The sequence below is a fragment of the Sander lucioperca genome, chromosome 3 (genome assembly GCF_008315115.2).
Source record: "Sander lucioperca isolate FBNREF2018 chromosome 3, SLUC_FBN_1.2, whole genome shotgun sequence".
NCBI classification, from domain to species: domain Eukaryota; kingdom Metazoa; phylum Chordata; class Actinopteri; order Perciformes; family Percidae; genus Sander; species Sander lucioperca.
In genome coordinates, this window is record NC_050175.1 from 44,266,050 (window position 1) to 44,293,801 (window position 27,752).

Below are 27,752 nucleotides of genomic sequence, written 5' to 3' on the forward strand. Positions count from 1 at the left end.
CTGGGAGTTTGCTGAGGCTACAAAACTTAAAGGCGTGCATTATCCCAGCCTAATAGTTGCAAATAGCAATCTATTTAACTTAAGATGATGAGATGTAGCTGTAAGGATGGGGCTACAGGCTACAAATGGACATTTTAGGGGGGGATGGTTAGAATATGGAACATTTTGTATACAAAGTGAATTTATATGTCACTTCATGGTGGATTTGTGTCTTTTTCAGCATAAAAGCTTAAGCTGTAATGCAAATGGAAATCAGCAGGGCTGTTCCCTCCCAGTCATTTAGTGGAAAATCTGTTCTTAAGTCCATTAGTTGTTTTTTATGGTCTTTTTATGAGGGATGAGCTTTTAATCATAAGTTATTACTGGGAAAAGATGACATAAATCGTACTGTAATAATACTCCGAAAAATTCTTTGGTCCCTCGGAATGACCACATTCAACTGTGCAGGGACAGGATACTGGATACTTTCAGTGAATTCGCAAAGCTGATATGTCAATGAAATATATCAAATCATTTGCTTTGAGTCGAGCACAGCTGTGAAAACTATTTACAAGCTGAACATGATAGATTGATGATTGAGTTAATATTCTGCAGCTGGTTGTTCACTGTTTGTTCTCTGTTCCCCCCCCCAGTGGAACAGTAATCATTCATGGCAAGCAGGAAATCTCCTGGGAAGACATCATCTTAGCACACACACACACGCACACACACACACACACGCACAGGCACACACTATGTTACCTGTCTTATTGTTACTTTTGAGGATTATGACTGCGTTAGCTGCTTTGCCTCGATCCTCCATGTTTCTGTCATGCTTTGCCAGCATATCTGTTTTCCATATTTTAGAGAACAGAAGTCTTTGGTTTCATACAATTAAAATTCCATTTTTTTGCTTTCAGGAAGTGGAGCGGGAGATCTCCTTTCGGACAGAGTGTGGACTGTACTATTCCTACTACAAGCAAATGTTGCAGGCCCCGTCCATACAGGAAGGTAAGCACTATGTTTACAGTGATCTCATTTTTCGGTGTGTGTTATAGCTGGGCAATATATCGATATTATATCGATATCGTGATATGAGACTAGATATCGTCTTAGATTTTGGATATTGTAATATCGTAATATGGCATAAGTGGTGTCTTTTCCTGGTTTTAAAGGCTGCATTACAGTAAAGTGATGTCATTTTCTGAACTATCAGACTGTTGTAACTGTTCTATTATTTGCCTTTACCCATTTAGTCATTATGTTCACATTACTGATGATTATTTATCAAAAATCTCATTGTGTAAAGATTTTGTGAAAGCACCAATTGTCAACACTACAATATCGTTGCGGTATCGATATCGAGGTATTTGGTCAGAAATATTGTGATATTTGATTTTCTCCATATCGCCCAGCCCTAGTGTATACATACATATACAGTATGTATCGCATCAATAATGGCCTTTTATTGAATTGAAGGGTGGTGTCTTTTACAAAAACCAAAAACACAAGAGCAAAAGTGTAAGGAATGGATTAACAGTTTGTTTATCTGATTAAACATTATCTGCAAATATTAGCGAGTTCGGCTAACTAGTAGAGATGCGGCGGTGACCGGAATTGGCCGGTTTTTACGTGCTTGGCCATGACCGGCGACCGGCAGGTTAGTATGACATATGCCGATTTCATGCCGGTCAACGCTACAATTAACTGACAACATAAGTTATACCAGTTACAGTTCTCAGGGACGCACGCACAAACGGACGCGACAGCACAGTCTCTTTTTCCTTTCTCTCAACTTTTCCATCGTGTTTCTCGCACATGTAGGGAACCTCGTGAATTAACCTGCAACATGTCAGCTGTTTGGGAATTCTTCAGCGTGTGTGCAGAAGATAACAAGTTTGCAATATGCAACACCTGCAAGGAAAAAGTAGGGCGTGGAGGGCAGACACCAAAAACCAAAATCACATTTTTTTTGTTGGATATTGGATGTGAAAAGAAGGAAATGGTTCTAACATTGCACTTTAGATGTGTGTGAATTTCCCACACCAGGAGTAATTTATATAGTTCCATTTTATAGTGATCCATTATCTGTTCAAAAAATGTTCTATTAAAGAAAAGATAGAAAATAAATATTTGTGTGTGCTGTAAAGTGGTTAGAAAAAATGAAATCGGAATCGGCTAAAATCGGTATCGGCTGGCCTAACTCAAAGAAAATTGGAAATTGGAATCGGCCTAGAAAGTTGTAATCGGTGCATCTCTACTAACTAGCTTACTACCTACAATGGTAACCAAGCAGTATGTCCAAGAAGCATATCATCAACCAACTACATTATTTTGTCATGTTACAAAAAAAAAAGCCCCCTTCATGACTGAACCGTACGCTGTTTATGTAGTACGTCCTTACTGTGTGGAAGCTGTCAGAGTTTAGGCTAACATTAGCAGCTCTGTCCTGCTCATTATTGGATTTGGGGCCCTTTACTTCCCTGCAACTCCAGTCATCATAACCCGAGAAAGTGTTAGTTTTGCCAAATACATGTACTGTACTTGTATCTTTCTCACCCTAACAGCCTTTACTAACATTACAAGTCAAAGCATACTGTTTTAAAATACAATGTGCAAGCTAAGCAGCCACACAGGGCTAAGTTAGATCGAAGTAACAGTCTGATCTTACATTTTTCTTCATCAGACATACTTATAATTCTGTGACTAACTAGCTCTACAGTGTGACTCAAGGACAATGCTGTTGCTTCATTTCTTGTTTTTGTCTTCTATGTGGATCATCAACTGGTGAGGAAGATGACTTTTAGCATGGTATCACTTATCTAACTATCAAACTATATATTTTAGACCATTTCACAGGACTCTTGTTTTAAAACGAGTCAGCTGGAATCACTCAAAGCTCATTTAGGTAGATAGCTACAGCTGTTAAAATCTAATTACCTAGCATTTTAATGGATGTGAAATTACTGTAGTTATTGCAACGTGGTTTTATAATAGCTCAAAAAAACATTTGATCTACATATAGAGACATCAGACAGCTGTCTCTTCCCACTCTTACAAGGAAAAATCAACTTTTTTCCCTCAGACCAAACAACTCACAGCAGTTTCTCGTGACGCATAGTCTGCTCTGAGGGAAATTAGTCTAATTATTTGTTCCCATTATCGTGTAAAATTCCTAGTTGGAAACAGGCTTAATTTTCCACTAAGGCAAATAATTGAGCTGTAGGCTAATCAGTTGAGGAACTGGCTGACCTCGCTTTCTGTCTCACTCGGTGCTCATTTCTTGTCAGCAGAATGGCTTGATGTGCAGAAACTACAGTAGTTAGAGTTAGGGCTGCACGATTATGGAAGAAATAATCACGATTATTTTGGTCAATATTCAAATCACGATTACTCATTAACCTTTGGGGGGGGGGCGAGGGGGGATTATTTGCAATCGTTTCTAAAAAAGCATTATATATCTTACCATTCCATTCCAGGATTTAGTGTCCTTTCTCTCACAGAAAGAGTCTTTGGGTCAGAATAAATTCAGTTTTACTGCTGTGAGTCTGTTCAGCTTTATATATACTGTATATACTTTACACATACATATAGCTAATGAACAGTTCCAGATACATAACACATTTTCCAATCTCAGATCACATTTTCACTTACTATGACCACTACTACTGTCATTACTAAACATTGTGCCAAAATGTGAACAATAACGTTACGTAAAACAGGTGATTTAACACCACCGCTCATTTTACATACAGTTCAGCAACAAAACAAAATGCTGAGGGAACATTACTACGTTTTTTCATGTTGATTTTGAGCAGTACGCATAATGGAAGAAACGAGAAATCAAAAGATTGATTTACAAAAAGACAAACAAGTGAGGTGGGAGAAAGTAAGCAAGGGTGGAAGAAAAAGGATGGAAGGAGGCGTGAATAGAGAAAAGAAAGGAAAGATACAGAAGCAGGAATGAGATGTAAGGTATAAGGACAGAGAGGAAGATTAACGGAGCTAACATAGGTAGGAAGAATCAAAGTGAGCGAGGAAAGGACAAAGGGAAGAAAAGGGATAAAGCAAAAATGACAGTTTGGAAGAAAGATAAAAAGGAATGAATGAAGTAGAGTAGGTAGTGTGTGTGTGTGTGTGTGTGTAGTAATGTGTACTCTGTTAATGGAAAACAGGTTCTGGTTTCTATGGTCTTACATGGATCAAGAACACAGCAGTAATCCGGCTGACACAAGTCAGCCTGCAGCAGGAACTCGGCTCTCTGCTACACGTTTGGTGTCACGCTTTGTTCCAGTCAAACCAAATGCATAGTAATGATACTGCACCCAGTACCCAATTTGGAATAATGACACCAGTGTGCGTGTGTGCGCTCATTTAACGTCAGTAGCATTCTTTTTGCATGACATAACAATGCCATTGTTACTTCCACCAAGGAGGTCGTGTTTTTCGGCTCGGTTTGTCTGTTTGTCTGTCAGCAGGATTACGGAAAACTACTGGCCCGATTTTTAGTTTTTTGAACTTGGTGGAAGGGTGTAGCATGAGCCAAGGAAGAAACCATTACATTTTGGAGTGGATCCGAATCATGGGGCGGATATACAAATTTACATTTCACATTGGCGTTTGTGCTGAATTCACTTGTTGTCGGGAACAATCGGAAAAATGAGTTACCGACTGGGAAAATCCACACTGCATTGACATTGTAAGCTATAAATATAGAAATAATAGGATAGTAGGGGTGTATGATATATCGACTCAATATCGTTATTGCGATATCATGTTGCACAATATTATATCGAAAGTGTTGCTATAAGTCTGCAATATTTAGTTTATTTTGTGGAGCGCTGCGTCCCGTCCGTTGGCTGTGTGTCTTAGTTGTGTTTGATTTACAGCATGCTTGAAACGCTGTAATGATCATCATTTCATTGGCCAGTTACCGTGCCACTTGCACATGTTAGTACACGTCAGTACACGGGTCCACTACGTGACAAACCCTATGGAGCGTACCACGTGTGTGTTGTGTTCAGGGGGAAATAGGAGGACCCAAATGCAGAGGCGAGGCAAGCAGGTAGGCAGGCAGGCAGGGGAAGGATTGAGCTCAAGAGTTTATTCAAAAAACAAAAATCCAGGGTACGAAACCAACAGGAATACAAAAATCGTGAAAACGCAGAAAAATAAACATAAGGAGTATAACTGAAATGAAAAAACAGAGCTGAAAAACAAAACTGAGCAGAGACCGCTGGGAAGACTAACACAAAACTAAGAGACTGGAGCAAAAACACGGACAGGAGCAATCACTAAGGAATACAGACAGGAGACGAAAATGAAACTGAAAATGAAACTAAGCAAAATACAGAACAGAAACAGACTACCAAAATAAGATACACACCAACCCATAACAGTGTGTGCATATTTCAACAGAGTGACAGTGTAAGTGAAGAAATAGATAGAGACAACAAATCAGAATCAGAAAAGCAAAAGAAAAGTTGTGTCCTGTTCTCTTTATTTATATATTTTATACTGTCCAACCAGTAAAACATGTCCTGTTCTGTAGACATGGTCCTTATTTATATATTTATACTGTCCAACCAGTAGAACATGTCCTGTTCTGTAGTCATGATCCTTATTTATATATTTATACTGTCCAACCAGTAGAACATGTCCTGTTCTGTAGACATGGTCCTTATTTATATATTTTCTACTGTCCAACCAGTAGAACATGTCCTGTTCTGTAGACATGGTCCTTATTTATATATTTTCTACTGTCCAACCAGTAAAACATGTCCTGTTCTGTAGACATGGTCCTTATTTATATATTTTCTACTGTCCAACCAGTAAAACATGTCCTGTTCTGTAGACATGGTCCTTATTTATTTATTCAGGTTGTACCAGTCTAATATTATATGACCGCCAGTTGAAATAAACCTTGTGTTGTATTTGTTATGAATCTATTTTGATGCGTCTTCCCGTAACTTTTGTAATTTTACATATGTTTAAAAATATCGAAATGAATATTGATATCGCAATATCACATTTTGTCAATATCGTGCAACCCTAAAGGATAATTCTGGTTTAGTACAACGTGGGTCTTATTTTATTAGTTTTTGCCAATAATACTCACCAAAGTACCTTCTGAGATGGGGGAATACAATGACATCATTGAAAAGCAGTCAGGCGAGGCAAGAAACATCAGCCAGCAGACAGGTTGTAAACAAACTCCCAGTTTAACCAAGTTGGAAGAGAAAACAAAGGAATGCTAAATTTCTAACCATCACAGTTTACAGACTGTCCTGTACAATGGATTATAACCAACCCTTTAGGTATGTTCACAGTTTTGTTAAAGTGTATACAACATGTCTGCCTTCTGGCCACTCATATTGCTTTCTCTGTTGGACTTTGTTGTACCAGTGTTGTCATGTTCCCAGATTTATTATTTTGGTCAGTACAATGTTATTACCACTAATAGAAATAATGTCCAAAACTACAAAAACAAGACCCAAAGATGCAATAAGTCTGAATTAGCCTTTAAACCTGCAATACCTACTTTTCTTGGCCACTTGGAGGCAACAGAAACATGTTGTGAACACAACTGATATATTATCACCTATGTTGGTATGGCAAACTTGTCAAAAACTTGTTAGTACCTTAGCTAGTTGCTTATTGACACATTCAGCAGATATGGACTGACATTAGCATTCATTCCAATTGTGGCAACCTGGCAAATGTCTAATATTTAGTTTCCTTTCAGATTTGCTGTGCTCCCTACCAATTCCTGATGGGAATATTTGTCTCTTTAGCAGCTAGGGTTTCCACTATGATTACCACCTAGTCACTAACTTTGTCTGTCTGCTCCTGGTGCTGGGCAGGTGGTGTACAGTGGGTTCTTAGAGTGTTAACTGCCTACTACAGCTTAAAACAATGCAAATGATAGTGCTGAGAGTGGAGCAAATTAGTTAATTTGCAGACCATTAAATCAAAACAGCAAGCAGAAAGATGCTAAATTACTATGTAGAACTAAGGGGAACTGCAGAGTGGAGTGGTTACTATATGCGACACCTGTCACATCTAAGTAGTCAGTAGCAATCCATTGTTAATGTACAGTAAAAACTATTTCCTATAGCGGCTTTAAAGCTTCTTTGGAAGAACTTCCTTATCGTTATACAGGATTTTTGCAGGGAATTGTTGAGCAGAGGTATAGTATGCCACCCAGATCTTGAAGCATCTCCTCTCGTGATCATTTTAGTTAGTAAATGACGGCCTAAACAATATCCACACTCAATTGGAGATATGACACCAAAACAATGCCGGAAACCCTGGCATATTTAGATTTTTTGAGAGAACAAGCAGTACAACAGTACTCAGTTATTTTAATTGAGCAAAGTGATGCTTGAGGGCTTCCAAAGTTGAATGCACTAATTGGTTCAGACATCCATTGTGCTCTCAGCAATCACGGAATGAAATTCAGGCAGAACACTCTATGGTTATAGTGGTTGAAGCACTGTTATTGTTCTTTAACACCACCATACTCTGTTAATGAGCAAAGTGAGCTTTATCAGTCTCTAACTGTGAATAAATGGTGGCATTTAAAGTGTGTGTGTGTGTGTGTGTGTGTGTGTGTGTGTGTGTGTGTGTGTGTTCCTAGGGCTCTCCGATTTGATCCATGACAACTTGACAGAATCCAAGAGGACCATTAATCTCCTACAGCGAATGAATATCTACCAAGAGGTCTTTCTCAGTGTTCTCTACAGATTGCTGCCCATACAGGTACCACATCACTCAGCTGTCAGCTATTTTACAATTGGCTTGTAAAACACAAAAGATTAGAGTAATGGCCGCCGCTATTACAAAATGATTGACTGTCTCTGTGACTGTTGTTGTCATTTGTGGCCCATGAAAATAAAGCATTCTCGATGTGTGAAAAATGTAAAGGAAAAAAAAAAAGAATACCACACTTCAATGTTTTCTTCTCACAGTCATTATTATTAACCACCTCCCTGGTACTGTTGTGAATGATAGTCATATTAGCAGACTGTCAGTCATTTGAAGTACGGTGGCATTTTAGATTTTGGTCTTTAAAGCAGACATGGCTTGGCACACTTGCACTTGTCACACTGGAAGGAAAAGGTTTCTGTATTGGCACATCAATTAACCGAGAAACAGTTACTGAGCTTCCTCAGAGTCCTCACTGTGACAAGAAAGGCGTGGAAGTGAAATATCAGACCAAACTTTGAAAATGCCACAGTCACAGTTCCTGAATGCCCGAGTCTGTCGCTGTCACTGCAGTCAACTTCTCTGTGTGTGTTCATTTACAGCTCCTAATGAACTAATGGTTTCTCTCTCTCTCTCTCTCTGTGTGTGTGTGTGTGTGTGTGTGTGTTCCAGGTGTATCTGGAGCCAGTGTATTTCTACATATACACAGTGTTCTCGCTCCAAGCGGTGTATGTGATCGCTCTGTACCTCACAGCATGGCTCCTGTCGGGTTCCTGGCTGGCCGGTACGCTCGCCGGGGTCTGGTACATCCTCAACAGGTGGGTCAAAGCAGCGCGTTCAAGTTTACATGTCAGCATAAACATTTTACATGTTTGTGCCCCTGTAAATTGGATTCAGTATCACTTCATTATGACCTTTTGGTTGTGATCTCTGGTTGTATGTGAACAGGGTTAAACATAGTAATAATAACTTTATTCATATAGCACTTAAATAAAGTTACAAAGTGCTTTACAGAGACAAAGAACAAGAGACAATTACCAGATTAAAAGTAAAAATAGATACCGTGATAATGACAAGTGAGGTATGAATTACTAAAACACAATAAAACAAGTAAAACGGAAGAATAACCGTTCAAGGGAAAGCAATTCTGAAAAATTGCGTTCATAAGTAAGATCTGAAAAAAAGAAATGGAGCTAGCCTGCCTTGGGCCTGTACTATGAAGCGAGATTTGGCGTTACCGAGGTAACTTCAGGTTCAACTCAGGGTTTAGTGTATCACACCTAATCTCTAATCTATCTCCAACCTAACCTGCTCCCAGCAGGTTAGGTTGGAGATTAGAGATCAACCGCTGTTGAAGCCCCACCTACTGACCAATCAATACTCGGTAGATAACGGCGTCACCGTTCTTAGAAGATCCGGTGGAGAGAGAGAGGTACGCTCATAAAAGTTAAAACATTTAGAGAGCGACAACCCCGTTAACATTGCCTGATGGGTATTTTTATGAAAGATCTACATTTTCTTTTTTTTTTTTTTTTCTGTTTTAGGAAGCAGTAACTTTATTGCGTTTTGCATGCAAAACCGTGTCTGTGTTCTTCTTTTATTTATTTTTTTAATTGAATTTTCAGTACAATATAACAACTGAACACAGTCACCTCAATTTGTGAGTAATATATGGGAAAAAAAGGAAACAGGTCCTGTGAGGAAAGGTGATGCTAGCCACAAAAATAGAAATAAGATGTATACATTTCAAGTCGCTGCTTTATCCACTACTGAGTCCAAGCTGTGAACTAATGTCCTTATGTTTTATTTAAGTAAAATGTCCACTTCTGCCATCTGTTGGTATATAAATCTTCTCTTAATATGTTCTTCATATTTATGTAGAATTATAGTTTGCTCTTCTTATGTAAAATATGCGGCTGTGGTAGATGTTTGTGATTGGTTGTGCTGTGCAAACAGTCTCTTTTATGTGAACGTGTGCGCCGCTGGATTGGGAAACCCTGGGTTGATTGAACTAGTTGTTAACCACCGTCGTGACACAGCTTATGCGGGACCGCGCTTGTTAGGTTAGGTGAAATAAATCCAGGGCATGTTGATCTTGATTCGTAGTACAGGCCTCTGGTCTCCTCCGACAGGTGGTGCCAGAGTCTCTGAAGGCTCCTCTGGTTTTTAGCCCTGACCTAGGAGTTACTAACGGAACCTCTGCCGGAGCATCTCAGGCTGCATTCAGGCTGATAAGTGGGTAACGGTAAGTCAGTGATAGAATCAGGGGCCAACCCTAAACACGTTTTAAAAGTAATCATTCAAATTATTTGACCCCCAAAAAACGGCGGCGGAGTCAATAGGTCCATTAAAGTCAGTGTGTGTATTTCCACTGACTGCAGAACGGCTGCGTTCCGACTCCGTCCCAGCTCCGGCGATCCGCAGCCCTCCGGAGCAGATACGCAGAGCTTCTATTTTTGACGGACGACGGAGAGCTCCGCAGCAATTCAGCACACGGCAGATTGTGCGGGACAGGAAGTCGAGCACAGAAACAAAATAAAACATCCTGTTAATTTTCAAAATAAAATACACCGTGCTCACGGCGGCTCATATTTCCCTGCACTACACCTTGAAAACGTCATAATGGGCGGAGACAGGCCTGAAACAAACTGTTGTTGTTTTTGTGGTTCTGTTTATGGAAACTACATCCTGTTATATCGTGCGATCATACATGAATTCGCGAGATCTTGTGGGTCCTCGTGACTTCAGCTGTCAGTCATGGCCGCAGCCGTTCCGCAACAAATCCGGACCTGGTGGGGATTGAAGGACGGCGGAGCACGGAGCCGACACGCAGCGGAGCCGATCTGCAGCCTTTCCGCAGTTGGTGGAAATCCCCCGTTAGCCATCCTCCTGCTCATCTAATAACATGTCTGTAGTGCCGAAGAACTCAGCAAGCAAAGCTAAATGGGCATAAACAATGTAGGTTTCAAACATTAAGTAAAGTGAGTATGTTAAGTAAATGCTTATAGCATGTTTGATAGTCCTCAAAGATACACTCAATTAGTTTCTCATGAGTAACAGTGAATATAAACAGAAACTTTTGTTTATACTTTACTTTATAGAAAACTCCACAGGGCACCTTTAAACAATATCAATAAAAAAAACACTTGAGCAGTTATTAGCCATTAGTCCTGTGTCTGAGGAGCTAGCTTTCCCCAGTTCCTCGTAATGGCCTTTGTTATTATTTTATTTGATGTTCATTTGATAGGGACACAAACAAAGATACATGCACACCAATTATCAAATGCAGTGTGTCACAGCATTTATAGCTGCTGATTTCCAAGGCCCTATAAGGGCCTTTTACTTGCTATTTGTAGTAGTTTAAAATATTACAGAGATAAAGTACCATCCAACTCATTGGGATGTCATATCTTGTTATTTGTTGTAACACCTAAGATACCATTTTCTGACAAACAATATTTAAAGTGCCCATATTATGAAAAAATCACTTTTTCTGGGATTTGGGGTGTTATGTTGTGTCTCTGGTGCTTCCACACACATACAAACTTTGAAAAAAATCCATCCATGCTGTTTAGAGTGAGATACGGTTTCTGAATGTGTCCTGCCTTCAGTCTCTGGGTGAGCTGTTCAAAATGGGCACGGCTTGTGACGTCACAAGCCGAAACTAGCAGGCTAACCGCAACCATTAGCTCGTAGCGTTAGCATTAGCATGCTAACGCTAATGCTAACGGTAGCATGCTACCTCGTTCTCAATAGCAAAGCACTGCTACAACACACACAATTTCACCATAATCTACGAAAGAACTACTTCCATGTGCGCCCTCATTTAGAAGTCTCTCAGCTAATCCTGCCTTGTAACTGACTGAAGTTGTAGAAACAGCCTTTCTTTTACTGTCTATGGAGCTAGCTAGCTGACATGATCTACATCTGAGCTACTGCGCATGTGCAGTGCAATCAAAGATAGTACAGAAGAAGAAGAAGAAAAGAGGTCTCACTCTGTAGCTAAAACAGAGACCAGCTGAAAAGAGGATCTGCAGCAGTGAGAGAGAGCACTGCAGTACAACAAAAATATGGTGTTTTTTGAAAATTAAACTACGTAAACCTATTCTGGTACAACCTTAAAATACAATTATGAACCTGAAAATGTGCATAATATGGCTGCTTTAAGTCTCTCCACACCCGAGCAGCACTCCATGCAGACTGCATTCCGACTCAATATGTAAGTGATCCACGCTCTCTCCAACATATATGACATGTATGTAACTGCCTACTGTAAACCGTGGGTGTGATTAAAGAAAACAATAATCTCTTTCAGAAGGATTTCCTCCATGCTGTAGATTTTGTTTTTTCAATCGCTATCTGAAATCTCAGTATTAAGCTGTTTTTTTTATTTTTATAATTACTTGAGCGTTTATCAAAAGTAATCAGCCCTTGATATTATGGGTGGATTATTTATTTCCATGTATGCTTTAATTATTAATTGGATTATCTTATTTACTTCCATCGGGAAATCTGTTTAGATTTTCTTACCCATAGTAATCCCTTTGCATGCAGCATGTGTGAAATTCACATGTCCCCAAATCATATTTTTGTCTCAGATTCTGGGAGCAAAAAAATAAACTCCAGCTTAGAGCTGAAGATCTTTGCCCCCAACGTCGTCGCTGCCTGGAAGGCACTAGGATTAGGCAATGGTTAGGGTTAGGGTTAAAACGCAACGCCCAGGATGGGCGCTACGAAGGGCACGGGCACAAGGGGACCACTGCTGTGACTAAAACACTTAAAAACCTCATTAAAAAAAACGGGTTTGGTTATATAAAAGCTGTTTAAAAGAACCACTGGACAGGACGGACAGCGGGAGATTTAAACTTCACCTCCACACCTGCCCTGTTCTCTCTTCTGGAGACATTACAAAATAAATAATTGAAATAAAAATAAAATTATATATATATATATATATATATATATATATATATATATATATATATATATATAGAGAGAGAGAGAGAGTTATGAAAATAAATAGCCTGGCGTCACAATACAAACGAAATTCTATCCCAATATTAAAGACATATTATTTAAAGATTTAAAGGGTCTAAAATACTGTCTGAATTACTTGCCCTTGAGGTTAAAAAATACACATACCATTATTAGGGTTAGGGTTAGGTGCCTTGAAGTCGACTGTCGTAGTGCTGCCTTGAAGTCGATGTTGGGGGGCTTAAAACACCATCGAGCGTGAAATGAAAGAGACATTCTGTTAAAATACGACAGGGAATTTGCCGCTGGCATGTTGATCGCACATTTGAATAATGTCGGGCTGTAAACGGGTTTGGGCTTTTAAAAAGCTGTCAATCAAAATGTACTTGTCGGGATTGGGCCTTTTCGGTCCTAACTTTTAAGGCCCGATTACAGCTCTGCTCCAGCTCTCCTTTTTTCCCAGCACACTAAGCTGTGATTCCTTTTTCTGCCCATGGTATACATCTCTGGGCATGTTAAGCAGTTCTAAAGTTACTGTCATAAGCTTTTAACACAATGATGTCTTTCTATATCACTTTTCAAGTTTATATATGGAAGAGCAGTCACATAAAACATGCACGTGGTTGTCATTAAGACAGCAGCGCAGTTAAGGTCACACGCTGTAGAATCACCAGTTGTGAAGGAAAATCATCAGTTTAATGATCCACTTCAGCAGCAAAATGTTGCGAATGAGGCCGTTTTTAAAGGTCCTAGTTGATTTATGCCAGGTGTGAGTGTTCATGGTTGAGAGGAAAATCAAATAAAGTGTAACCACTCCTAATCAAGCTTTTATTTTGGTATTTGTGGCGTCAGAGTGTGGTAAATGTTTCAGTCTGTTGTTTTGAACGGGCCAAGGACTTGATCTATTGTACATGTGTTAAATGTGTGGCCTGTCTGTAGCATTGTGTCACTCGTGTAGCGTGATGGCCAGTGACAGAAACGAGATCAAGTTTACTTTATTTTGTAGCAACAGTAACATTCCCGTATGTGAAATCCAATTAAACATGTTTATGTAGCTACTTAACTTTACTTTAAACTATTTTTTTTCTACTCAATTTCATCATACAGTATTGCTCACTTAAAATAAGTTGCTGTATGCACTTTTGTTAACTCATAATCTCTTTGACAATTGGCAGTTGGATTTTGTCCTCTTTGGACGGAGCCGGGCTAGCTGTTTACCCTTGTTTTCATTCTAACAGACATGAAAGTGGTATCACCAAGCCAAAGAAAAAAAAAAAGGAATAAGCATATTTCCCAAAAAGCTGCCATGATCAAACAGAAAACGGCAGAGTTTGAAGCATTTTAGTATTTCACTTGAAAGTCACTAGAACCTTGTACAGTATATTGCAATATACTACTAGGAGCTGAAGGGGAAACTGAGAGAGGCCAAAAAAGAAGATGGAGAAGATTGAGGTCAAAATGGGACAGAACAGTACACAAGAGGTGTGGGATGAGATGTCTCCGCAGTACAGGGGGACCTTGAATTTCTTCTGAGCTGAACCCATCCTTCAATAGGTTTGACACCACCACCCCTGTGTGACCAGCACGTCGAGAGCTACATTTCCACTACTACACACTACATACCTCTCAGTAACAGTTCCACGTCATCGCGCTCCAAGCAAAAAAAAAATCCCTTTACTCTTCGCCACTGCTGTATTGCTATTTTCTGTATTTTACAGCTGACACATCCATGATTTTAAACCGCCGAGAAACGTCAAGCAATCTGCTTCCTGTTTACCCCAGTGTATGCGGTCGTGTGATATGCGTTGTCAGACATGTTATCCTTCACATATTTTTATTATTTTATTTTGTTAAACAAATACACAAATGTGTACAGTGTCTGCATATCACAGAGAAAATACTATGAAAAAAATACAGCCCATTCACAACAGCAGGTACGTGAACACACACACACACACACACACACACACACACACACACACACACACACACACACACACACACACACACACAGGTTTGTGGCACTATCTTTGTGGGGACCCGTCATTGACATAATGCATTCCCTAGCCCCTTACCCTAACCTTAACCATCACAACTAAATGCCTAACCTTAACCTTAACCTTTTGCCTCCAACGGTGCCTTCCAGGCAGCTAACCCTAACCTTAACCCTAAACATAACCATTGCCACGCTGCCTGGGAGGAGACGTTGGGGGCAAAAAACACCAAAGACCAACCATAACCTAATTCTAACCCTAATCCTAAAACCAAGTGTTAACCCTCAAACAGCCCTTTAATCTTGTGGGGTCCAGCATTTTGGGCCCACAAAGCTTGTCAGGACCCCACAAGTATACTGGACTACCGGTTTTTGGGCCCCACGAATATAGTTAAACAAGAACACACACACACACACACACACACACACACACAGTCTGGAGTTTTAAAAAGAGATAAGTACTGGAAGTCAGGTTTAATAGCAAGAAGTAAAATAATGTGAGAACACAATATAAAAACACAAATAAGTAAAGAGCTGATAGTAATCTCAAAGTGAAATCAAAAACAGACAAGTAGAAGAAAAGGCCTAAATTATGTGACTGAAAATGATGTGAACCAATGTAAAATGGCGAGAGGAGAGTGCTTCTCTAAATTGACTAGAGATTCTGAAAGTGTTCCAGAAAAGCCACACACACACACACACACACACACACACACACACACACACACACACCTTTTTGAATTTGCTGTTGCAGCCAGTAACCAAATAGCGAATATTTTCAAGGTTTAAACAGGACATAATGGTTGTCAGACATGTTAATATGGGCGATGTTTAGCTCTGCTACAGAGCTAAGACGCTTGTGTGGAAAGAGATCATTTTTGTCTCAAAACGCTTAAAAATGAAAACGTAGTAGCGTGGATGTAGCCTAGATCCCCACCGATCGTTCTCTCCACTTCATGGAAACCATCGAGGCCCTCAGCGCAGCAAGCTCCTTAGTTGCGACTTGTGACATATTATATTACATCTTTTTTTTTTTAATTGATGTCCACCATCTCTCCACTCCTCTTTTGCTCCCTCTCTACCTCCTTCCAGGGTGGATACCACTCGTGTGGAGTTCACCATCTCCCTCAGAGAGAACTGGTCTCTGCCCTTCTTAGCGCTGCAGGTCACCGCTGTCACCTGTTACCTCCGGCCTCAGCTCACCGCCTTACAGCAGGTGCACACACACACACACACACACACACACACACACACACACACACACATAGTGTGTGGCACTATCTTTGTGGGGACCCGTCATTGACATAATGCATTCCCTAGCCCCTTACCCTAACCTTAACCATCACAACTAAATGCCTAACCTTAACCCTTACCCTCACCCTAACCATAACCTAATTCTAACCCTAATCCTAAAACCAAGTCTTAACCCTCAAACAGCCCTTTAAAGTTGTGGGGTCCAGCATTTTGGCCCCACAAAGCTGTCCGGACCCCACAATTATACTGTATTCCCGTTTTTTGGACCCCACGAATATAGTTAAACAAGAACACACACACACACACACACACACACACACACTCTAAATCACAGCTATTGATTAAATTGATTAGCCTCAACAGCCTTTTACACATTATCTGCTCAATAATCTTCTGTCTAGTAGCACAGCAGGAATTAGTATATATGCCATTAGTAACCAAGTATCTAACCTGTGTGTGTGTGTGTGTGTGTGTGATTCCGTCCTCAGAAGGTGATGGTGTGGTTGATGTATGTGACGACTTTCTGTTTCTGTCTGACGTGGCAGTTCAACCAGTTCATCCTGCTCGTTCAGGCTCTCATCATATACGCCCTGGACTGTGTCGACTTCTTAACAACTACACAGGTACGTCTGTGAGACGGAACAGATACGTTAAAGGACAAATCCGGCGCAAAATGAACCTAGCGGTTAATTACATATGTGTACCGAGTCGACCGCTCTCTGGGATCTGTTTTCATGCTAATCGAATGTGACCAGTTTCATCGCAAACCGCTAATTAGCTTATAACGCTAGTCGTCGGCAGACAGTTTGTTATAAAGAAAGACAGTACCGTTCATGTATACAGGCAGGCGCCATCTTGGGAAAACAGTCACGACCAGTCGAACGACGAACGCCTTGCTTGAGCTATGTTACTGGTTAGTGGTCATGACTGTTTGCCCAAGATGGCGCCCGCGCGTATACGTGAACGGTCATCTCGAATTACCTACTCTAATTGTTTCACAGCACCATGTGTGTGTTTCTCTAGGTGACCACTTTGTACCTTGTTCAAGTGAGCAGTCTGCTGAGTGTGTGGCTCCTCCAGTTCTGTAACTCCATGATACTGGGGTCACTGGTTCTGAGCTTCATCGTAGCCGCACTCTTCATCAAACACTGCCAGGTTAGTGTGTGTGTGTGTGTGTGTGTGTGTGTTTGTGTGAGTGAGATGGATACAGAGTAAAACATTTGAGAGTTTGAAATCAGAAGAGGCAGGATTTGGGAACATAGAGAATCAATATAACTAGGGCTTCAACTAACGATTATTTTCATAGTCGATTAATCTGTTGATTATTTTCTCGATTAATCGATTAGTTGTTTGATCTATAAAAATGTCAAAACATGGTGAAAAATGTGGATCAGTGTTTCCCAAAGCGTAAGATGACGTCCTCAAATGTCTTTTGTCCAAAACTCTATAAATCTCTATAAAGATATTCAGTTTACTGTCACAAAGGAGAGAAGAAACTAGAAGATATTCACATTTAACAAGCTGGAATCAGAGAAATCAGAAAAAAATGACTCAAACGATTAATCAATTATCAAAATAGTTGCCGATTAATTTAATAGTTGACAACTAATTGATTAATCGATTCATTGTTACACCTCTAAATATAATACTGTTAGTGTATCAAAGTATCACAGAGGAATATCCAGACAGTTGTGGTAGCTTGTTTTAAAAAACATAGATGGAAGATTAACCTGCATGGTGTGAAGAAGTCTGTGTCTCTTTTTTTGCAGAAGATAATTCTAATATGTATGCTGTAGACACATTTTCCTGTCAGGTCGAAATTTAATTTAGTTAAATCAGATCCTATCACAGTAACAATTACAGAAACATTTAACGTGGAATGGAGAGTAAGATGGAGGAAGGTTGAGAATCACAAATGGGAGAGAAAGATTTCACATCTGGCTTCAAATATTTGTATACAGTAACACATGCTCTTATTGTGAAATGTTTCATTACGCAGGCATGTTTGACCCATTCTTATATGTTTTAGAGGTGCGGACTAGAGGTGATTGACTTGGATTCTAGTTAGTCTCGAATTATGAATCTGATGACTTTAGACTCAACATGCAAATCCACTTGGACACCAGCAACTCATGACTTCCCCTCGGACTTTAAAGGAACACGCCGACTTATTGGGAATTTAGCTTATTCACCGTAACCCCCAGAGTTAGATAAGTCCATACATACCCTTCTCATCTCCGTGCGTGTTGTAACGCTGTCTGACAACTCCACCGGTAGCTTAGCCTAGCACAGAGCATGCAGGTGAATGGTTCCAGCAATCCTACTGCTCCGAAATGTGACAAAAGTGACAAAATAACGCCAACATGTTCCTATTTACATGTTGTGATTTGTAGAGTCACAGTGTGTACAAAAAACAACATAACATGAGACACAGCCATCTTCTAACCGTAAACAAACCGGGAACTATATTCTCAGACAGGCTTGCTGCAAAGCAAATCATTCCGCCCAAGTACTATATTCTTCCGCCTGAGAATATAGTACCCGGTTTGTTTACGGTTAGAAGATGGCTGTGTCTCATGTTACGTTGTTAATTGTACACGCTGTGACTCTACAAATCACAACATGTAAATAGGAAAATGTTGGCGTTATTTTGTCACTTATTGGGAGCAGTAGGATTACTGGAACCATTCACCTGCATGTTATGTGCTGGCCTGATGCCGCTGAGCCGTCAGACAGCATTACAACACGCACGGAGATGAGAAGGGTATGTATGGACTTGTCTTACTCTGGGGGTTACTGTGAATAAGCTAAATTCCCAATAAGTCGGCGTGTTCCTTTAACACTTGACTTGGAATGACTTGATATCCTCCCAAGGCCAAACGTTGAAATGTATGTACGTAGGACTGCAGCGTATCGACGCTTCATTTTCCAGACAACAGTTTGAACTTTAACATTTTTTTTACTTTCACTGCTTTACATGAAAAACTCCTTTGACAGCAAATTCTGTCAGCTGCAGCTAATTAATATTAATGTCCAAAATGAAAGTGGCTGGCTGCTGTCTGTTTGATGTGCAAGCTGGCGTTTGGACTCGGCCAAACATCATTTGTCAGATAACTGAAGCATCACTCTGTCAAATTGACAGTGGACAGTGTTGTGCTTTACAAAGGTAGCTTTTGGCGAAAACACAGCCACCAACCCAACGCAAAGCAAAGAAAACAACTCAAACCGGGAGTGGGAAGCTAAACGCTCCCTTCACCGTCGAGACTCACCAACCTCCGTAAAAAGGTAGCTTCCTAGCGGCGAGCCGTCACGGCCTTTGGAGGACGAACAAACTGTCGCTGCTCCGACCGACGCGGTCACAAGGCCACCAGCGACGGCAACGTAGAAAACGTTGAAGTTCAAGGCTTCAGCCAATGTTTAAGTAAACGCAACTGCACGCGAGTAGAAAAAAGGAACAGATCCCCCGATGACACCGGAAGATATAGTCTCTCCCGGGTCATCCAGGGGTCACAAGTGACATCGTTGGTATACATACTTGAACTGCGCATGTGCGAAGGGAATATTCAGTGCTTTAAGCACCGCCTCTGGCGGTCAGCAGGGATGAAATAGAACACCATAAAGTAGTAACATAAAGATGAAATATGAAGTGATGTGATAATGGAAAAAGAAAACATTGTTAAGTGAAGGCCATCTTGTGAAACAATGGCCGTTTCACATTCATTTGAGTTGTCTGAATCTCTCAGTTAAACTTTCATTCATTGGATCAACTCAATAATTCTGAATCTGGACCTTACAACAAAAGTACCGGTACTAAAAGTACGGACCTAATTAAAATCATTGAGTTTATTCATTTGAAATGTATGTTACTGAAAGCTGAACACATGGATTCAATAATCAATTGAAAATTAGATTCAGATTTGATAGAATGATATCAAACCCCAACCCTAGTCACTAAAATAACATACCAAGTTTACCTGATCATTTTGCTGTTAAATTTTGTGAAAAGTGCGTAATGACTCGTTAGGAACTCGAAACTCAAGCAAGTTTAGGAGTTGGACTCAACTTGAGACTTAACTTGGACACTAGCTCATAGACTTGAGACTTGACTTGGACTCTAGCTCAAAGACTTGAGACTGGACTTGGACTCTAGCTCAGAGAATTGTCAGCATCTCTGCATTTACCTAATACAAGGCGTGTCCAAGTGAAGATGCATGTGTATATGTGTATATATATATATATATGTTTCCCTAAAATGTCTAAATGTAAAACTGCATTGAGGATATAAAATATGTATTGACTAACCTGGTGTTGCTGCCTGCTGATGCAGTCTGGTCTGAAGACAGGAAGCCTGCTGGTTCGTCTGGGCAAACTGCTTCTCCACAGCGCCCTGGTTCTCCTTCTTACTGTCACCATCAACTACCTGGCCAAGGTGCTCCTCCTCTTTTTTTCTTTCTTTCTTTTCTGTGGGTTATTTACATATTTAGACATCTGGGATGCTGATCTGAGCCTTGACAAGATGACCTTATCTCTGTGTGTGTGTGTGTGTGTGTGTGTGTGTGTGTGTGTGTGTGTGTGTGTGTGTGTGTGTGTGTGTGTGTGTGTTTACAGAAAGCACTACAGCTCAGCTCAGACGAACACATCTTTAAATTCATCAAGTCAAAGTTTACCTTGGGCCCTACAAGGTATGAACACACACACTCGTAGCAGCGTACACACAGAACACACACAAGCATAGATTCACGTGCGTCGCACTTTACTCTCATAAATCCACATTTTGCCACAGGTACGTGCTCACAGACTGTATTATCCACTAAGCACCAGTATTTTAGCACCTGGGGTGCACACACACACACACACACACACACACACACACACACACACACACACACACACACACACACACACACACACACACACACACACACACACATGCATGCAGTGTGTGAATAATAGATGTCAGGGTAACGCCATCAGGCCTCCCATCGATCAGATACTGTGTGTGTGTGTGTGTGTGTGTGTGTGTGTGTGTGTGTGTGTAAGATAGCTGCTCCAGGTTGGCAGATAACACAGCTCGCAACCCAACGCCACACAACTGGCCCTTCGATTATTCAGGAGGCTGGCAAACACGTTGCTTACTCTCCGCTCTGCCTCTCCGTCTGTTCTTGTTTCTCTCAATGGCTGACATTTCTTTTCTTTAACTGTTTTCTTTTTTTGTTTTTGAATGCCTTGAGTTTTTGTGATATCTCAATTCTCACTTCAATTACTTTACCAGAAGCAGTATTGCCAGTGTCATGCGGAAAATGTACTGCACGCTGTAAAAAAACAACACAACTTTATACTGTACAGTCATGCAGCATGCCATATCGAGATAATAGATCCAGTATATTTTGAAAAACACGCGCTGTAATATAGTACACATATGTGTATCGCTTTTTCTGTCAACCTGACAGAAAAAGACCTTTATGTAAGGAGACGTTTTGTAATTTGTGATGGAAACATGTAAGTAATATACACGTAAAATGTCCATTTTTGCAGCTCTCTCTTCAGTTCCTGGAGGTTTTTAATGGCTGTTTCCAGTTTTAATGTAGTAGTTGGAAAAACAAGGCCCTATTATATCTTGATTTAATGTTTCAATGATTGGACAAAGCTTGGATTTTTCAGCACTTCAAAGCTGGCCTAGAAATGATCTGGAGTTGTTGTTAGAGCAACAAATCCTCAGGCCAAACCTGCAGTTAGCTGGATCATGACCAAGATGTTTTAAGGTGTGGACACACAGAGCCGACGGCCAAACGTTGGCAGAAAAGTAGGGCTGAATGTAGGGCTGGGCGATATGACCTAAAAATAAAATCCCCGATTTTTTCCAAAAAAATCCGATTTAAGATTTAAATCGATTTTTTTCTCCCCCTACTTAAAATCAATCTGCAGATGACAAAGAAATTGTTCAAAACAAGTTTTAACTTTATTTTGTTTTGACTCACACACACGCACACACATGGGGCATGTATACCATGATTATTCATGCCAATTTTGTGGAAATATAAATTGGTTTGAGTGTTTTCCCTTTTTTTGGATGGGGGGTGCTATATATTCAACAACAAACAAACGGATGCGTGAGATAAAGCTGTTTTCACACATACAGGTAATTCACTTCTCGCTCCTCGCTAAAAGTTCAAATCATTTCAACGTTATTGCGCAACCTTGCCCCTATTTTCACCTGTTGCTGAGTAACGTACATTACCATCCCATGGTCTCTTGAATGTAGCACACCTGTAGCAAGCTCCTAGTAGTAACTAGCGGTAGAAACAAACGTCGAAGAGGAGCTCCGTGCTACAGAGCGGCGATTGCTAGTTGTTTAAGCCGCTACAGACCTCCATCACAGCTCGGTCGTATCAGCAGCATTTAGTAGATGTGTTGAGCCGCAAAAGAGTTCCTCAACACCGGCTCTGGTGCCCCGCATGGTGGTCCTTTAGGTCAGCGGTAGCTGGTGATTCAGTTATACGATAATAGGTGACTCTCAGCCGGGGACAGAGCACCGCGAGCTGCCGGTCATTTCGGCGGAGATTACGGATAAGTAAGTAATGAAACTACTAGTTAAGAAAAGAATTAATGTTAGTCCCTGTCGCTGCCATGTTGTTTGTGTATCTCTATGGCAAACGCGCGGGGCGAGGGCTGAGCCCGTTCGGAGCTATGGGAGCCCAGAGGGGAGCGTCGGCGGATGTTAAGGAGAAAATCGATTTTCATTTAAACAAATCGACGTTAACTACACATTCGAGTTAATCGATAAAATCGATTTATCGCCCAGCCCTAGCTGAACGATTTTTGAAAATAATCTAATTGCGATTTTTTTCCCAAATATTGCGATTCGATATTCGATTATTTTTTTAACCTCTTTGTCTTCTGTATTATTCAACAAAGACAAACAATAAATCATTGTATAGTATGAACAGCACACAATTACACACTAGACAGTTAAATAAGTAAAAATATAGTATATAGTACACACACACACACACACACACACACACACACACATGTGTATTTTTTACAGTGCACAGAGAGGATCTGCCTCCAGCCCCTCCCCCTCGTGAAGTTGCGTGCTGCCATGTGCACTTGCTGCTCAGAGAGTTTCGTTACGTTAGCATGTTGCTGGTGTTCTTGCCGTGGGATTAACTGTACTAATAAAACTGCGGCCACGCTGCTGTGAAAGCTCCCCGAACGTCATTTATCAGAGTCTGGTTGTTACCCCTCTCAGTGGCAGCTCCTCCACTCATATCTTTATAACGGAGCTAACCGCTAACCGGAGCTATCCGCTAACCGCTAAACAGAGCTAATCGTTGCTAACCGAGCCTTGAGTTCTGCGTGCCTGTATCCATTAACTGCATGTATGGACTCGAGCCCGAATAAAACCCTTCATTTTATTAAAATGGCTGTAAAAGTTTTAAACTACAACTCAGAGTTGTTTGAATGACAGAAATCAGCTCAAGGTACGTCGTAGCGGTAGCATGCTATGTTGATGCTTTCTCTGCGGAGTGCAGACTGATTTGCTCTCGCGAGTCATGTGACCAAATCGCAGCCTTTGCGATTAGGAAATCGCGTTTTAACATATCGCGATATTATCGCAAATGCAATTAATCGTTCAGCCCTACAGAAAAGGCAGTTGGGCTGATCAGTCTCCCCAAATTGGTCAAAAAAGTGCCTCAGAACACACCAAAGCGACGAGATGTAATACGTCTCCATAACAGCAGGCGGTGCTAATCTGTATTGTCGCCCAAAAATGAAAACCAGCAGCTGATTGGACGAACGCGTCACATGGGTTTGGTTTCTCCGGAAATGCAGCAAAGACAGACTGTCATGGCGGCTCGTTCAGAATACAATCTCATATTGTACAAAAATAGTTCACCGAAACGTGTTTCTGAAAACATTTTAAGAGAGAAATAGGCCGTGCAGTTGCTGAATCTGTCTTCATTTCAGATCGACAAAGGTCAGTTTAAAAGGTTTTCGTCAGATTTTGAGAGACTCTAGTCACGCTCATTCCGCTCCCCGTTTCCTGGTTAGAACTCTACCAATCAGATGGGTAATTTGAGTCCGACTGCAAGCAGTGCCCGCCCCGCCGATTATACATGTCAAATCGGCCAAAATGAAGGCCGACGGCCCCTCGGACGGACGACGGCACGGAACACACTGAACAGACTCGAGTCACCGACCTCGCCAGACTGTCCAACGGCCGATTATCGGCTCTGTATGTCCACACCTTTAGGGTAACCTCATATATGAACCAGTAGTCAAAAGTAACTCAGTGCATTTACTCAAGTACTTAACTTAAGTACAAATTTGAGGTTCCTGCACATAGTTAGTTACTATATCTGGTGCATGTTGAGAGCCTTTCCTAAACACCTACTTCATATAAGTGCAAGTGCCATATTGCAAAACATATCAGTGCTGATATTGGTTCTGACTCTCTGCTCATGTTGCCTTTATTTCAAAATAAAAGTGCACTACGTTCATAAAACTAAATTAGTTGCATTATTAAAATGATCACTTTAGCCTCGAAAACCACATGTTAGCCTGGATTAGTTAGAATCAGAATCAGATGTTTTGCCAAGCAACGTTAGCACTTGCTTGGTGTATAACAATAAACAATTATTTAAACAATACACATATTAAAAAGGGAAATAATAATAGAGCAGAGGACTGCTACAGTCAAAACATCCACACAGAGTGGATATATATTACAATAAAATGATGTAAAAAGACACTATAACAAATATTTGCAGTATAGCTGTTTTAGAAAGGAAAAGAAGGCTGGACGGTTTGTGCAGGTTGTGCAAAATTATTGATCAGCGATGTGCAAAAGTCCACAGTTTATATTAGGGATGTCCAGATCCGATCAAGTGATCGGAAATCGGGCCCGATCACGTGGTTTCAGACTCGATTGGAATCGGACGTTACCTCCCGATCAGGACTCGGATATATATGTATATATATTCTCATTATTTTTTAACACATCTATAGTTATGCGGTGGCCCAGAGTTAGACCCTTTTGACTCCACACAGAAACAGCAACGCGTGCGGCATGACATCACTTTGTTGCAGAGACGCTATTGGTTAAATGCCAGCAAAGTAGAACACGGAAGCAGCTTGAAGCGGAAAGCGTGAGTATGTCTGCGGTCTGGAGGTATTATAAAGTTGAATTATTATAGAAGTATCGGATCGGGACTCGGTATCGGTAGGTACTCAAAATCAAATGACTCGGACTTGGACTCGAGGGCAAAAAAACCTGATCGGGACATCCCTAGTTTATATAATATGTGCAATGGCCAGGGATAATAGTCCCTAGTTAGGCCACATTTAGAGAACAACATCCTGGGTAGTTAGCATGAGTACAACTGTCAGCTTCATCAACAGAATATACTGATTGATAGACAAGTGATCACCTCTGCAGTGAACGTTAACCACCAAAGACTGAGAGACTAAACAAAAAAACATATTACGTTACACTTTCAATTGTTAACAATGAAGTTAGCTCTCTCCTCCCTGTGTCATCTCCATTTCTTCTGTGTCCATCTTTCCCTTTCTCTTGCTCTCTTCCTCCCTTTCACCCGCCCCTCTCTGTCTCCATTCATTTCTCCTCCCCTCCTGCAGGGATTTCGATGCCAATCTGTATCTGTGTGAGGAGGCCTTTGGCCTGCTGCCCCTGGACACCCTGGAGCGCCTGGCCGGGACCCTGCTGCTGTACCCCTACATCCTCACACTGCTGCTGCTCAGCGGCGTGTTCGCGCTGGCTGCACTGCACAACCTGAGGTAGGTGATGGCTGGGGGGGGACATGGGAGGTGGGGAGGGGGAGAAGGCGTACTTTCGAAAACCCCTGCTGTCACATGGAGAGGTGTTTGGCAGCTCTGTGTTGGAGGAGGTACGCGGTGATATGACAATTTCCACGTGTTGTCTCCCTCTTCCTTCCACTCTGTTGATGTTAATTATCAAGTGGCAGTAGTGTGATCTCCTCCATCTGTCGTTCCGTTTGTTTCTCTGTGAACGGCATTAACTGAAAGCTAATGACGAGTTTAGTCTGAAGTTTGTGGCACTCCCAACAGAAAGAAATCTATTGATTTGTTTGGTGACCCTACGACCCTTGACTATCTGATATAAGTGATCTGTCATGTGTCCAGTATTTTGTGAAATTCAACTCCCGTACACTGCCTGCCCAGCACCAAACAGCAGATCCAGACACAGTTAGAGACGAGCTGGTGAACACAGTGGAGCATTCAGCAGCTAAAGAGACAGAGATTTCCCTCAGGAGCTGGTGAAGCTAAACCGAGTTTAAAGGAGAGTGAGCAGAATTCATCAGGTGGACACAACACAACGCCAAATGAATGCTAATGTTGCTCCGTGTCTGCTGGATGTGTAAATAAGCAACTATTTGCGAACACGTTCCTCATACCAATTTAAACGGGGGTAATAAGTCAACGTTGTGTTCACAGTAGGTTGACATAGTCTACGGTTAAAATAATTATGTTAATACTTACTTACTTAACCGTTCTGTTAGTTCACACACAGTATGCATTAGCAGCAGTGTAGAAGGAAGCGCAGGAAATGAAAACATTGCTTTCAAGGATCAATGAACTCAATTAAAAATCATTTTCTTGATAAGTTTGTAAATAAAACAAACTATATTTATAACCGTTTCAAGCTCAGAAATGACTCGTAATTGCACAACAAAGTGATAGCTCAGGTTAGCACCTTGCGTATTTAGTTTTCATTTAAAGTGCTCATATTATGCTCATTTTCAGGTTCATAACTATATTTAGAGGTTATATCAGAATAGGTTTACATGGTTTTATTTTCAGAAAACACCATATTTTTGTTGTACTGCACATTGCTGCAGCTCCTCTTTTCACCCTGTGTGTTGAGCTCTCTGTTTTAGCTACAGAGTGAGACCTCTCACTTCTTTCTCTTTGTTGGGAGTCGCACATGCGCAGTAGCTAGGTAAGGACTACTAGCCAGTCAGAAGCAGAGTATGAGGGCGTGCCACGCTAGCAGCTAGGTGAGCATTATAACGTGTGTTCCAAAGTGACCACGTTTGTCTCTGAAGTAAAGGCTGGACTACAGTAGAGCTGTTTGGAGCAGTTAGTGAACAGTGTTTTCTGTTGGAGATGGTAAGTCCCTTTGAGATGGACTTTGGGCTTTTTCACTTTGTAAACCTATAACGTGCACAAAAAAAGATATATAACACAATAAAGGAAAGGAGAAAAAGCCAAAAATTATAATATGAGCACTTTAATCCTCAAACTTGGCGCTGGATGTACAAGTTTGTGGGCGTCCTTATTCGGGCAAGTTGGTCAAAGGAGATAGTGAAATGTGAATGACCGGAGAGTCTCAGCCCTTGCAGAAAGTAAAAGGAGTTTCAGTTTAGAAGCGGACCCAGTGGTAGTCACCGGGCCTGTGTCTCCTCACATCACTGCAGGTTTAGAAATGCCATTATTGCTTCATGCTCAGGAAAACAGAATATTCTACCAGCCGCCTTTCAAAGCTTCTTTTGCCTGTGGTGCGAGGTGAGGGGCCGCATTGAACTAATCACATTAGCATATCAACTCGCCCACTGCTGTTGGACGGCTGGAATACTAACCTCGCAGAACAAATGGCTGTTTGCCAATTCAGGAATTAATTTAATCCAGTTTACCCCACCTCACGTACGTAGAAGGGAGAGCCAGATTGGATTTGTATTCAAATGGGAGCCAGTGTCCGTCTGATTCGGTGCGGGAGGCCAAACCGGGGGAGTGACATCATTGCCCTCGGGCCTTTCTCTGTTTGTCTGCGTACTGACTCCTGCAGACACAAACGCTCATG

The 27,752-nt window shown here is 41.1% G+C and overlaps 1 protein-coding gene across 2 annotated transcripts in view; it reads left to right on the forward strand.

Annotated features, from left to right (window-relative positions):
• Positions 1–27,752, forward strand: part of dpy19l3 (dpy-19 like C-mannosyltransferase 3) — a 616,246-nt gene that overhangs the window by 16,393 nt on the left and 572,101 nt on the right. For both annotated transcript variants that reach the window (XM_031290692.2, XM_031290690.2), the window contains 9 exons: positions 900–990; positions 7,619–7,740; positions 8,359–8,504; positions 15,746–15,869; positions 16,396–16,530; positions 16,931–17,062; positions 20,235–20,336; positions 20,516–20,589; positions 25,550–25,708. In XM_031290692.2, coding sequence (XP_031146552.1) covers positions 900–990; positions 7,619–7,740; positions 8,359–8,504; positions 15,746–15,869; positions 16,396–16,530; positions 16,931–17,062; positions 20,235–20,336; positions 20,516–20,589; positions 25,550–25,708 — 1,085 coding nt within the window. The remainder of the gene's footprint in view (positions 1–899; positions 991–7,618; positions 7,741–8,358; positions 8,505–15,745; positions 15,870–16,395; positions 16,531–16,930; positions 17,063–20,234; positions 20,337–20,515; positions 20,590–25,549; positions 25,709–27,752) is intronic.